A 13,450-nucleotide genomic window follows, 5' to 3' on the forward strand; every position below is an offset into this window, starting at 1 on the left:
TGACTCTGATACTGGTTTCATCAACTGAGATCCATCCTGAGGGATAGGAGAATCTCTGATGATGAGCTGAATGTCTGCCCTGATCACTGTAGCATTTTAATTTTGCTGCTTCCAGGCAGATGTTTGGTGACCAAACTGTTTATTGTACGTGCCATGTTGTCCCCTAATCGCCTCCTTCGTCATTTCCCCACCCCAGCCTTTGCAGTTTTTTCTCAAACCTGGGTAGAATCTGCACTGGGCTTTATATCTCCAGTGACCTTGAATTAAAGAAAGTAATCTACATGTTATTTTATTTCCATTTTGATACTTAGCACTTTAAATTTTCCTTCTGCAACGTCTGTGATTGATCTGCAGTAACACTACCTTTCCCCTGCGATATCCAGGAGCGGATATAGCTTGCTACATTTGAGGAATCCACTCTGAGAACCCCAGTATTAAGTGTAGATCTCTGCATTTTGTCAGATTAACTTCCTCCCTAGTGCCTCCAAAGCTGATGTAGCAAAACAGTCTGTCGCTGATTGGTCAGGGCATCAGTTTAAAGACTGCCTGGGGTTGCCATTCCCTCACAAGACTTATTTTTGCCCTCATTTTGGAATCTGTTTTAAAATGACTGTGCTTCGTATGTCCCAATTGGGCCCTGTCTATGACAGGCCACGCCCACTTTCCACCAACTTAGCCCTTAGCAAAATATTATAACAGCTCCCGCTCTTACAGATAGTGCTATGTGAATTGCAGGATTTAAAAAAAAGGACCACAAAGCTTTCTGATGGTGTGGAGGAAATGCCAGATATGTATATGGGAGGGGGGGGGGGACGGGGCTGAGGCCAGGACAGTACAGAGAAATCTGCTGTGTGGATACTCCATTGCTACTGTAAGGGCCTCAGCATTTTCAGTGGCAATAAAAGCACTGCCGTGTGGAAGCAGCATAAGATAACAGATGGCCCGAGCGCATGGCAGCACGAGTGCAATACATTTACTCCTAATCCAATCCACAGGATTTCAAGAATCACGAAAGGGCAGGAAACCTTTGGTTTTGAAATGACCTGAATAGGCCACACCAGAGTTACGGCCCACAGTCAAGAGCATCAGTCCTTTCCCCACCGCCAGGCCTGGGCCCTGTAGATTACTGAACCCAAACCCTTGTATTTATAAAGTGCTTTGGGTCAGCCACTTTCACTGTATCCATAAACTATCTTCCTTGTAACCTAGGGCTCCCAACCTTCAGGAAAGTCCCTTCCATTCCCAAACCCTGCCTTCCTAGGCTCCACACCCCAAATCTCCAGCCATTCCCCAAGCCGGAGCTGAGAACCCCAGCATAACAACCCTGTAAATTTGGGATTACAACCACCCTCCTCTGGGCCATGAGTTGCGTAAATCTGTTTTGTCTGACTAGAGGTGGCTGCGGGCGTCATCCTAGGCACAGGCAGGTCTCACTGCAATGAGAAAATGGCAAAGGGACTTGCAGATACGCTACCTACACTGCAACACGGCATCTTAACCAGGCAGAGGCTTGATGCTATTGTTCCGCACTGGGCACCTCTTGGAAAAGCCAGAGCTGAAGTTGAGCTCATAGGACACACCCCTCAGGAGAGGATGGATGAGTAGTAATGGCAAGGGAAGCTCCATGGAAGGTGTGGTGAGGTCTCCTTCTGGTAGGCTGGGAACTGCCACACCCCCAACCCAGAGCTGCCAAGCCTAGCGTTGATCTCATTCATCTGGAGAGGAGTTGAAGTTCCAGGAAATCTCCAGACCCCACCATCAGCTGAGAGAACTGCCTGGCCCCTGCCTGATGCAGCACTGTGACTTTTATAGGAAGGAAAGGAAGATAAATTATGGATAAATGTTGCTTTGTCATCAATCCCCCTTTTGTGTTGTTGCAAACATGACTGGAACAAATGGGACTTTTTCCCTGCCTTCTGTGACATGGGGGAGGGATCTTCACTCTTTCCCCCAAGCCATTTTGCTACTAAAATATCCCTTCCTCCAAGCTGCCTTTCCCCCCTTGATGCCAAAAGGCAAGGGAGGGGAAGAGGAGTTTTAGTAGAAAAATGAGGGGAAATGTCTTAAAAAGAAGAAGCCACCCTCCATGTCTCATTCTAGTATTCTGCTTTAGTTTGTATATCCTGCCATTTGTTAGCGGCATGTAAGTTGTATGGAGCATCTTTTGGCACATGGCCTTGAGCCACCTGATACGGGCCGAAACCTTGGGCTGTGAGATTCGAAAATGGGTTGCAGGGATTTCTGACCCACCTCTCTGTAGTGTCCTGTTTCAGTCCAGGCTGTGGTTATTTGGACAATATTTGGGTTTTTAAAAAGCTGGCACTCTTTAGGAAAGCTTGGCTATCTTCAGTTAGGGGTGGAACAGAGAAGAGGCATCACACGTCAGAGTTGGTGCCCTCCGGTCACGGCCTCCGAGGTTCAGTCTCTGCGAACGGATGTTGCATTTGTTACTCTCCGTTCGCAAGCAGGATTTTGCACATCTCCGAATTGGCTGTGTGGAAGGGAAGTGACCGCCCAGGGATGGTGGCCTTCCTTCCTCTATGGACAGTTGTGGTTTGGTTTGCGGAGGATTCAAACAAGGAGAAGATTTCTCTGTGAAGATTAAAAACCAAACAAAACTGACGTTAAGACCGATTTTGATCTAACATTCAAGCATCAGTGGGATGGTTTACCACAGCATGAAAATGTATATGAAGCGCTTGGATGAACATTAGTTAGTGCTGGATGCTGTTCTGATGCCCTGGGTTAATGCACTTTCAATGCACTTTTGAAGTAGATTTTCTTGTTCTGCACAGGAAAATCAAGCTGCAAAAGCACATTGAAAGTGCATTTTCTTACAGGAGCGGAATGAGCCCTGTGGCCACCTTCTACACATTGGATGATGCTCTTTCAATGTGTTTTTGCAGCTGAATTTTCCTGTGTGGAACAGGAAAGGCTACTTCTAAAGTGCATTGGAAGTGCATTATCCAATGTGAACAGAATGACTGCTGGATAGCCCTGGATAGTCATCTTGCCAAATCCTGGAACCTAAGCAAAGGTCAACCCTAGCAGGTTTCTGGATGGGAGACCTCCAAGGAATCCCAGGGTCATGATATGGAGCCAGACAATGGCAAACTACCTTGGAACATCTCTTGCCTTGAAAACTTTATGGAGTCGCCATAAGGCAGCTGTGACTTGATGGCACCCCTCCCCCAATCTGTTATGACATGGATGTAAAAATGCTAATTGGAAGGAATCATCCTATATGGTGACTCTCATAAAGATGCCCTAAGTGAAGTCAAACCAATGGTCCACCAGAGCCAGTACTGGATTACTCAGCATTGGGTCCCAGGCCAAGGTCTTTCCTGTTACCTACTGCCAAGTCCTTTTAACTCTTCTTGGGGAAGAGGAGATGCCCAGGGACAGGGCAAACAGGAGGGGCGGAAATCACACTCTAATCTAGATCCAAACATGTTATTTTCAAACCTTTATGTTTGCCTTATGAGAAATATATTCCCTAGAACCATTGATTCCCTGTTTCACATGGTGGATGTTGTCCTCCTCTGCAAACTGGCTTATGGCAAGAGATATTTTATCTTGGGAGCTCTTGGCAATTCCTATCTGTGGCTGGCCCTGAAGTTGAGCCCCAGGAAATCAAGAATAACAATTCAGACAGAGTCCAATGGCAAGACTGTGCTGCTTGCAAGAAAGAGGGTGAGGATGTCACACAAAGCCTCTTTTTCCTTATGGATGAATCCTAAACTCGTGGGAGATGTTCCTCTCACACGTCTCTAAGGAGGCTGAACGAACCAATGCCTTTTGCTGGGAACCAAGCGTGAATTAACCCTGGGAAGCTTGCCAAGTGTGTATCTGCTATTATTGCCATCAAGCAAGAGCTCTGAGTCTATTTATGTCAAGAGGCAGCCATGAAAGATTTATCAGCAGGAGCAAGAAAGCTGCAATGTTGTGTCTGGTAGGGGAAATGAATCTTGGCACTAGATGCAGCCATAACAGTGCTGCAGAAAGGATTCGTTTCTTCAACAAGGCAAACAGAGAAGCCAGCCTCCTTTGTATGAAGGCTCTGCTTAGTGCTCTGTGATCGGGTATCACCCAAGGCTTCCATTGACTTCCCCATAAACTGCGCAGATGATAGTCCAAAAAGAACCTGCATTGGCTCAATCGGTGGTACTGAAACCATTCTTACTTGGTACCAAAGACAAGGCCAACTAAACATGGGTGCACTTAAAGCAAAGGAATGCCCCAGCCTTCCTTCCTATGACAGTAGTTTTTGCTTTCTTACCAAACTCTTGTTCTCATGACCTCAGGCCATAAAGTAGTCCAGGTCAGCTGCAGGGCATATTCCCCAGTCAAAAGCAGCAGGCTGGCAACCGGCAGAGAATATTATAGGATGGCAGATACCACATCCAACCAAGAGCCAGGCCACAATTGCAAGGCAGCCAACCTGGGTTTCTTCTTCCTATCCAACAGCTGCAGCTAGTCCCAGATCTCTTCCAACTGGAACAAGCATCATGGGCGTCCATCTCTAGAGGTCCTTCTCCCAACTGGAGAGCTATAGCTTACCTACAAGAGCCAGGTTCCGCTGTCATCTGCAGGCAGACAGGATTCTCAGAAAGACGTAGAATAGTGTTAAAATTTATGGCTGTTTCGAATTCTGTCTGGCTTTGGACAGTGGCTTGAAAGAACGGGGCATCCAGTTCTGCTTGGAAATCCATAATCACTGCAGCCCTGTAGTTGGAGAAAACAATCCTTTTTTTCCAAGGATCCGTGGCTAGTGGAGAACAGGTAATTTTTTTGAGATGTTTTCTTTACATTAGATCTGTCTGAGTTTTCCTTAAAAGGGCACAAGAATTAAGCTGAGTTGGCCGGAGTGGAATACAAAATACCAGACTATATGGAGAATGTGAAAGAGAACAGCAGTTGAAGCAAGGATAAGCAGCCATTAATTGAGGAGTTCAACTCAGCTTGCTGTGTTAAATGTTATTTACCTGAAGATGTTTTGCAGGCTCTGCTACTTATTCATCACATTGTATATCAAAGAGACTCCTCTGGAAATGAAGCAGAGATGCCTGTATCTCTCTCCCACCCCCCACAAATTCAATAGTACTAGCCCAGGATTTCTCAACTTGGGTTTTGTGAACCTCTGGGGTTTCTTGAGACCTTGGAAAGGTTTCCTGAATGGGTGGGAGTTAATTAATTTGTATATAGATTTTAAATTTGTTAAACATTTATCATGAGATATGACCATATATGGTCATGCCAAACCCCCTCCCAAAATAGCCTATGATGGGCCTGGAGGCGGCAGCAGCGGGTACGGATGCTTGCCTCTGACGCCTGCCTCTGACGCAGAGTGTGAGGAGCCACCGCCGCTTCCCACCCAACCCTCAGCACTTGCCAATGGTGGTGCCCTGCAAGCCCCGCTCCAGAGCCTGGGCGCCTGTCTGGGGTCCCCCTGAGCCTCGGCTGCTTGCCCAGACTGCTTGTTGGGCTGCTGCGCACCGCACGGCCAATTTTTTTTAAAATATATATTTTTTTAAATTATTAAATCGGGACATTTGCTGGATGGCCCAGGAGGCAGGGCAGATGCCGAAAAGGCGGGACAGTCCCGCCAAAAGCGGTACATCTAGTCACCTTATTACAAATGCCTTGTGCACCATTTTTAGCTAAATGAAACCCTTGTACTTATGCCTTTTGAAAAGAGTTCTTTAGTATAATGGTGAGTTCATCATACCCTTTGCTCCAGATTATTATAGATTTAGTCCCCTTTCAAACAGCCTTTGTATTCCATTTTAGTAGCTGGTTGCTAATAGTTTTTTGTGTGTCATTTCATACAGACCTGTTTTAGTAACCAGCTGCTAATGGATTTTATTTACCTTTTCAGACAAAGCCACTTGTATCCAGCATAGTTGAGCAGTTTAGAAGGGAAACGGATTCCTTCTGTTCTCATCTCTTTGTTGGGCTTCTGAATCACTGTGGTGTGCTGTTTAATATGTCCATGATGCTTCCTAAAATGCTGCTTTCCCCCCATCCTTTAACATGGCAAATTTTCCTCAAATATTTTTTCAACATTCTATGTTGAGCGCTATAGTGTTAAACCAATATAGCACTTCAGTGTTATAGCAGCGCTTTTGAGATGACTTGACACCGCTATATTGGTCTATCACTATAGCACTCAGTTTAGAATGTTAAAAAGAGGACTGAGGAAGATTGCACCATGAAAAAGGGTGTGAGGGGAAAGCCACACTCTTTGAAATAGTTTCAGTAATAGTTTCAGGAACGGTAATGTAAAAGGGGCCCTATACATTGATAAAAGAGAGAGGGAAATTTGAGTGTTCCTTGTTGGTGTATCAAACATTGCCCTGCTTGAATTGGAAGCAGCTAACAACAGAATTCTTTTCAGCTAGTTTGGCCAACAAAAGCGAAAAGCAGAGAAGATGCTAATAAATGGAGGGCTAGATACAGATATGTAATACTGTCCCCTTCAGCCTCAAATAATAGTTTCCTCCTGTTCTTTTATTATGTCGCTGCTTTCAACTGTCTGCATGTGCAGGGAGCAGATTGGGAACCGGCCTGAGCCACTTGCAAACAAGTCCAACTCCCTGCTGAGCAGCCAGATCCCTGCTTGTAAGAGGGTAAACAGAACATGTGCCAAATCAGCAGATGTTCAAGCATCTCTGCTTATACAAAGGAATCTTTCACCACTTTTGCATCTGATTATTTGCCCACAGTCCTTTTCTACAATGATCTTTCTGCCAAATAGCTACTAATGCATTTCCTCCATGGCATTTTTTGTTTAGTATCTTATTAAAGGGTATATGATTACCAAAGAAACTGAAAGTCATCATTCTCTTATTCTTGCCAGGGGTCCCTAAAGCCAGGAAACCTTCCCTGGGTCTTTTTGATATCACAGTATACTTTAGTTATCCTTTAAGAGGAGAATCACAGAGCAATCCTATTTGGGGAAATAGGATTGCTGGCTACAACTTGGGAAATGCCCGATGATGTAGGATGGTGCTTGAGAAGGCATGGTAGAGTTTGGGGAGGGGAACTCAGTGAGGGGTATGATGTCATGTCCAGGTCAAAGGTCACTTTCCCATCTCTTCCTTTATGTGAGGTCATTTCCTTCCAACAAAGATTCAGATTATAAATCCACATTTCTCACCTCACTTTCCCCTTCCTTTTCTCCCAACTTACATCTCTTGTAAGGTTGCCATTTTCATGCTTCCAGTGAGAGAGTCTCCACTTTGAGCCCCTGCCCCCCCCCCTCTAAAATATTGCTGCAACATTTACAGCATGATGCCAACTCTGGGGTGTAACCAGAAGTGAGATCGTGTCATGATGTCACTTACGAGTTCTCTCAGGTAGTATGACAGCATCCACACCCCTTCCCCCCTGTCTCCCACAGCCAAAGGCTAGAACCCCTAATGTCGTACAAATCCCTTGATCCTATATATTTGTGGAGGTATAACTGGCTGGTATCCCTTCATGTTACACACAACCTTCAAAACTCTCTCAAACTCCTCAGACTTAGCTCAATGCTAAGGATAAAAAATTGCTTTGAAAGGAAGCTGCCAGCCAACAGAAGTCTCATCCCTCCCTTTTAGGCCTGGGGGAGAGAAATTGGGGCTTATCCACACACCTTGTTTCCGTGCTTATTTGGAACTCCTGCTCCCACAAATTGGCATTGATGTTGGCTGAAATGTCTAGTCCAAGTCCTCCCTGGACAGTAATTACAGTTTGCAAACCGGACTGCAGTGGGATGGCCTGTACAATACAATAGTCTGTGTTCAGTTACTGAATTACACACGTTTTTATCTAGAGCTAATACATGTTTTGAAGTCACCTCTTGTCCGTGAAACAGAAAAGTAACATTCATAAAGACGACTATCAGTGTGGATACAGATTGAAAGGCGGTTGTTGTTGTTTTTCTTTTTATGTTTTTACCTGCTTTTTCCTAAAGCATAAATATAAAATGGGCAACCAAGTACTAAATCAATACCGCAAAAACAACTAAATGCAATAAAACTATCATCAAATATATAGAACAGATTAAAAGCAAAACAGTGAAACTCCTGAGGTTTTCATGGTTGTACGTACAACAGAACAAAAAGCTGGTCTTTTGTACCCTGCTTTTTACTATCAGAAGGAGTGTTAAAGCAGCTTACAATCACTTTCCCTTCCTCTCCCCACAACAGGCACCCTATGAGGTAGGTGGGGCCAACCGGTTCAAGGTCACCCAGCTGGCTGTATGTGGTGGAGTGGGGAATCAAACCTGGCTCTTCAGAGTAGAGGTCACCACTCTTAACCACTACATCAGTGGTCCCCAACCTTTTTATCACCGGGGACCAGTCAACGCTTGACAATTTTACTGAGGCCCGGGGGGGGGGGTAGTCTTTTGCCAAGGGACGCCGTCACCGCCTGAGCCCCTGCTCCACTTGCTTTCCCGCTGGCGTCCCTGACTTCCCGCTGCCCACTGGGGGGCGCTGCCAGCAGCAGCTGCACAGTGCAATGCTGAGGGGGAGCCCCAGCCAGGGCGGCCACTGGAGAACACCAAAGCTAAGTTGTCAGCAAGTGGCAGGGCAGTCCCCAAGGCAGCAGCTGGAGAGGAGAATGAGGAGGAGCCGCGGCCCGGTACCAATTGATCCATGGACCAGTACCGGTCTCCGGTCCAGGGGTTGGGGACCACTGCACTACATCATATTAACTTTTAATAGAACCTCTGCAACAACCTCATAAATGGCTATACACATTCAGAGCTAAGCCCTAGGCTTCTAAACATCTGTGGGGCCTGGGGGAAAGATGTGGTCATGGAAATTAGTCCTTCACAATGTACAGAAATCTTGTAAACTATTAAGCTAGCCTCACTGGTAGCTCCACTGGGTCATGGAGCAAAAAAGCAGATGAATTTTCTTTTAGAGATGCTCTTTAATGTGCCAGCAACTGCACATTTATTGCTCCATTCATCTAGCGATTCACTTAGGAAGAACCAGTTACCAATCTTGTGGGCAACAGCAATAGTGTTAGAAATCTAATTCCATGCCATAAATGCAACTTTGGAAAGAAAGGGTGTTGGATTTTGCTATAAAACAGCACATAGTGTTAAGCGGAAGAGATGTGTACAAGAAACATGAGGGCATTTGGTCAGACTTTTCACAACTATATGGCTTGGATGGCTAGTTTCTTTGTGGGTGGAGGGACCCTTTATCCCGGGAATTTGTCATGTTGTCTACCTTAAAAAATGTATTAACCTTTGTTGTTGTTGTTTTAAATGGCCATACCAAATGCATCCCCCCCACCCACGGGCAATTCTTCACAACTTTGCAGCAGAAAACTAAAGGCTGTCGCTGGACCAAGTAAGCTTTCCAGAAGAAGGAGCTCCATGTTGTGACAGAAAAAGATTTAAGAGATTCATGTCAGAAGTACTACTCCCAATACACAGTAATTGGAAAGCTAATCCTAATATACTACGCCAGGGGTAGTCAAACTGCGGCCCTCCAGATGCCCATGGACTACAATTCCCAGGAGCCTCCTGCCAGCGTTCGCTGGCAGGGGGCTCCTGGGAATTGTAATCCATGGACATCTGGAGGGCCGCAGTTTGACTACCCCTGCACTACGCTATCACCAGGGGTGAATACATCTATCTGTTTAGTTAGTTTAGTTTATTTGATTTATTGCCCGCCACTCCCTTACAGTTTGTGACGGGTTACAATAAAAATCCCAGTATAAAACACACACAGTAAACAGCTCACAAAAGATGCATGGCAGAAAAAAAACAATACCCTCAAAACTCAGTTTATCCCAGTAACACCAAAGGAGTAGGAGAGAGAAGGGTGCAGATGTTATTAGCAACCATCCAATCCTGGAAGGGAGGCCATATAGATCACCCTGTCCGTCCTGACCTCAACCACAGACCTGATGGAAGAGCTCTGTTTTACAATGCCTCCGTTTTGTAATGCCCTTTGACTAGTCTCTCCAGTTGTCAACAATGGGAATTTTGCATTATGTGGATTTCAATGGGCTTAGACAGGCGTGATGCTGAATAGGAATATACTATCCTGTTCACAATACTTCTGACCCAAGTAGAACTATTGGACAGAAAGTCCCCTCGTGGCAATTCTTGACTACTGCCACATGGCCAGATGCCATTGGGATGAATGGGAAATAAAATCATACCTGTTGGTGATCCATCAATAACATGTTCCCTTTGACTACAGTGGTGGGCTCACCGCTACTCGTCAGGACCTTGGCCATTAGGTCGGTGTACCCTTGGAAGAAAGTAACAGGCCGTAACTGGACATCTAGCAAAATGGACGACATGCCAGCCATGAGTTCTTGCTCTTCTTCGTCCTCAGCACCACCGCCCAACATGCTCTCAAACCCTCCTGCTTCATTCACCACCTAGGGGACATTGAAAAAGAAAAGGGTGAGGCACACTCAGCAATAGCAGTGTTTTTTTCTTCTTCTTCTTCTTTATACATAATATAATTTGTTCTTTAAAAGTGTGTACTCCACCCACCCTTTGCTCAGTTCTTCAGTTATGGAGAAGGGAAGCCCAAAGGGAAAGAAGTTTCTACCCACCACAGTCAGGCCAAGCCCGCCCGCCCACCCACCCCCACTGTCTTTCTTCTCACCCTCCTGCAGGTAGGGTTGGGCCTAAGAGGGAAGACTTAGCACCCTCCAAACCTAACGATCTCCTTACAGCCTTATACTCCCATCCTTTGGGAACACGTTCCGGGCATCAGGTGTATTGTAAGTATAAAATAGTTTACTGAGGAGTACTACTTTGGAGGCCTCTCTCTGATTCTCCATAGTGGAAGTGCCAGTGCTTGTGCGTTGACAAAGTAAATGGAAGGAATGAACGGGGGAAAGTTAAAGCACTTTGCAGTGCAGTTCGGTGCAGAGTTATTCCAATCTAAGCTCATGGATTTACACTGCAGTAACTCTTGTGGCGCAGGGTGGTAAGGCAGCCGACATGCTGTCTGAAGCTCTAAACATGAGGCTGGGAGTTCGATCCCAGTAGCCGGCTCAAGGTTGACCCAGCCTTCCATCCTTCTGAGGTCAGTAAAATGAGTACCCAGATTGCTGGGGGGGGGGGTAAACGGTAATGACTGGGGAAGGCACTGGCAAACCACCCTGTATTGAGTCTGCCAAGAAAATGCTAGAGGGCATCACCCCGAGGGTTAGATATGACTCGGTGCTTGCACAGAGGATTCCTTTACCTTTACCTCTACCTCTAATTTTAAATTATTTTGATATTTATACTCTGCTTTCCTCCCCAATCAGGACCCAAAGCCGTGTGCAGCATTCTCCCCTCCCCCATTTTAACCTAGCCACTATCACCAGGGAGCTTCGGTGAGTGTAAAGGGGTGTCACAGAACTGAGAAGGGGGTGATGTTGTGTGGTGCCAAGACATACCTGGGTGTGGCATTAGAACATTGCAGAATGCTTTGGGAATCTCGCCATCTGTAGGGGAATTCCTAGAGCATTGTGTGACACTGTGTTATTTCTGGTACTCACCCAGAAGTGATATCACGTCTTTTCACTACTTTCATTGTTCTTTGCCTCCCCCAGTGTTCCTCCACCCCAAAAAACTCCTGTCTGACAACCCTAATTTCAGGTCTCTAGGCCACAAAAGTATAAAACAGGCCAGGCTGACCCATTAGCACCACCCAGTCATTTATGGTTGGAAATGTCCCACCATTCTAGCATGAAGCTAAGGTAACCTCTGAACAAAAGACCTTGAGAAATGTCTGAGGCTTCAGGAAGAGAGTCAAAGTGTAAGACCTGAGCAACTTGGAGCCGATGGCCATTGCTTAACAGATTGAAACTGGTGATGCCTTTCTTCGGGAGACCATGGTCTGTGAACAGGATCTCCTGGCCATATGTAGAGAAAATGTCACTGGTGACTGAAAGAGAAAAAGAGAACCCAATATGAAGACATGCATAGAGTTAAGAGGAGAAATATAAACTTGCATTTAAGAAGACTTAAGAATAAATGTGTATGGCTTTTATGGAGAACCACATTTACATAGGCCAGTTTCACAATTACTGCTCAATTAGTCTGCTTAGTCTGATGGATCAGTTTTACACCAGACATCTATGGTGGAAATTTTGGCTCATTAAGGGAGAACATCTTAGCTGAGGAAGAAGCAGATTTCAGAAGCGGTCACTCCATAATGGATCAGTGCCTGATTTTGCTTAATCTGGTGGGAAAATATACCACTTGGGACACTTTATGCCTCCTTTGTTGATTATAAGATGGCATTCGATAATATCTCACACAACAGATTATAGCTAAAACAAGTAACTTCCATAGTAGACTGTAGACTGCTTGTCCTTATATACACATTACAGGAGAACAAGTATTTGTCAGTGAGATGCCACCCACAAGGTCATCTGACCCTCATGGTTCCAGTCAGGATGGGTGTGAATCAAAGACACATCATTGCTCTCTCTGCAAGGCAGAAGAACCTAGTCCATTATGTTAGTAATACTATTATTTGTATTTATTGCACATTTTCTATATAGCATATCTATTTTTACTTGTTGATATCCTCAACTGCTGATCTTGCATCATACAAATGATAATATTTCTTAAACGGGCATAATAACAGCTGAACCACTCAGTGTAAGACCACCCCAAATCTCCTCCTGTCTGCTTCCTGTTGCCTGTCCTACTAGACTACATCTCTATGCTTCCCACTGTTTATAACAGGCTCTCAACCAGAGTTTCTTGATGGAAGGGTTCCCTAAATGGGTGGGAGTTAATTGATTGTTTATACACACACATACACACATATAAAGATGTTAAACATTTATCAAATGATATGACCATGTATGGTCATGTTGACCTCCCCCTCCCTCAATGGCCAATGATGGGCCTGGACGGAGTGGGAAGGGGATGGGCCCAGGGTGGGCATGTACACAGTGATACTTCCCAACAATATTCTGCATGATTATGCCACTTCTGGGGTTTTTCAGGTGCTGAAGAATGTTTCCGGGGTTTCTCAATGGTAAAAAAAAAAAAATATCACCACAGAATTCTTTCCCTTTTTCTGCGGAAAGATTATACAGAACTGTATGATCAGTCAGTCACCTGCCAGTGGTCCTGAGAAGGAGCCAGAGCTTCCAGCCTTGGATGAGAGGATGTAGTAATTATTGATCTGTGGATCTTTGAAAACACCTTTGATAATCTGCCTGGAAAATAATTAAGACACAGCAATGAGGCTGAATGGACTGACACGAGAGAGCTGCACATCTCAGAAAATCCAGTTGCAGTTTAGAACTGAATGATAAATACGGGTAAGCAAGGCATGCAATGGCTTGTCCCGGGCTGGGAAGAAAAAGAGATGGAAACCAGGGAAGGGAGATCCTGTGCTTGCTGGTGTGTTCAATCGCTCATCCACTCTGGTTTTTAAAAGCTGTAACTGAGGTAGGTTGAAACCAACCTTGG

The 13,450-nt window shown here is 45.3% G+C and overlaps 1 protein-coding gene across 1 annotated transcript in view; it reads right to left on the reverse strand.

The window, feature by feature from the left end:
* Nucleotides 1–273: 273 nt before the first annotated feature.
* The window catches only part of LOC143843825 (microsomal triglyceride transfer protein large subunit-like), a 33,473-nt gene continuing 20,296 nt past the window's right edge, over nucleotides 274–13,450 (reverse strand). Inside the window, exons 13-18 of the mRNA XM_077350496.1 lie at nucleotides 13,094–13,194; nucleotides 11,782–11,903; nucleotides 10,171–10,395; nucleotides 7,637–7,761; nucleotides 4,561–4,725; nucleotides 274–2,592 (exon numbers count right to left, since the gene is read on the reverse strand). Of these exons, the coding sequence (XP_077206611.1) occupies nucleotides 2,448–2,592; nucleotides 4,561–4,725; nucleotides 7,637–7,761; nucleotides 10,171–10,395; nucleotides 11,782–11,903; nucleotides 13,094–13,194 (883 nt within the window). The 3' untranslated portion in view covers nucleotides 274–2,447. The remainder of the gene's footprint in view (nucleotides 2,593–4,560; nucleotides 4,726–7,636; nucleotides 7,762–10,170; nucleotides 10,396–11,781; nucleotides 11,904–13,093; nucleotides 13,195–13,450) is intronic.

The sequence above is a fragment of the Paroedura picta genome, chromosome 8, assembly GCF_049243985.1.
Source record: "Paroedura picta isolate Pp20150507F chromosome 8, Ppicta_v3.0, whole genome shotgun sequence".
Lineage (NCBI taxonomy): Eukaryota > Metazoa > Chordata > Lepidosauria > Squamata > Gekkonidae > Paroedura > Paroedura picta.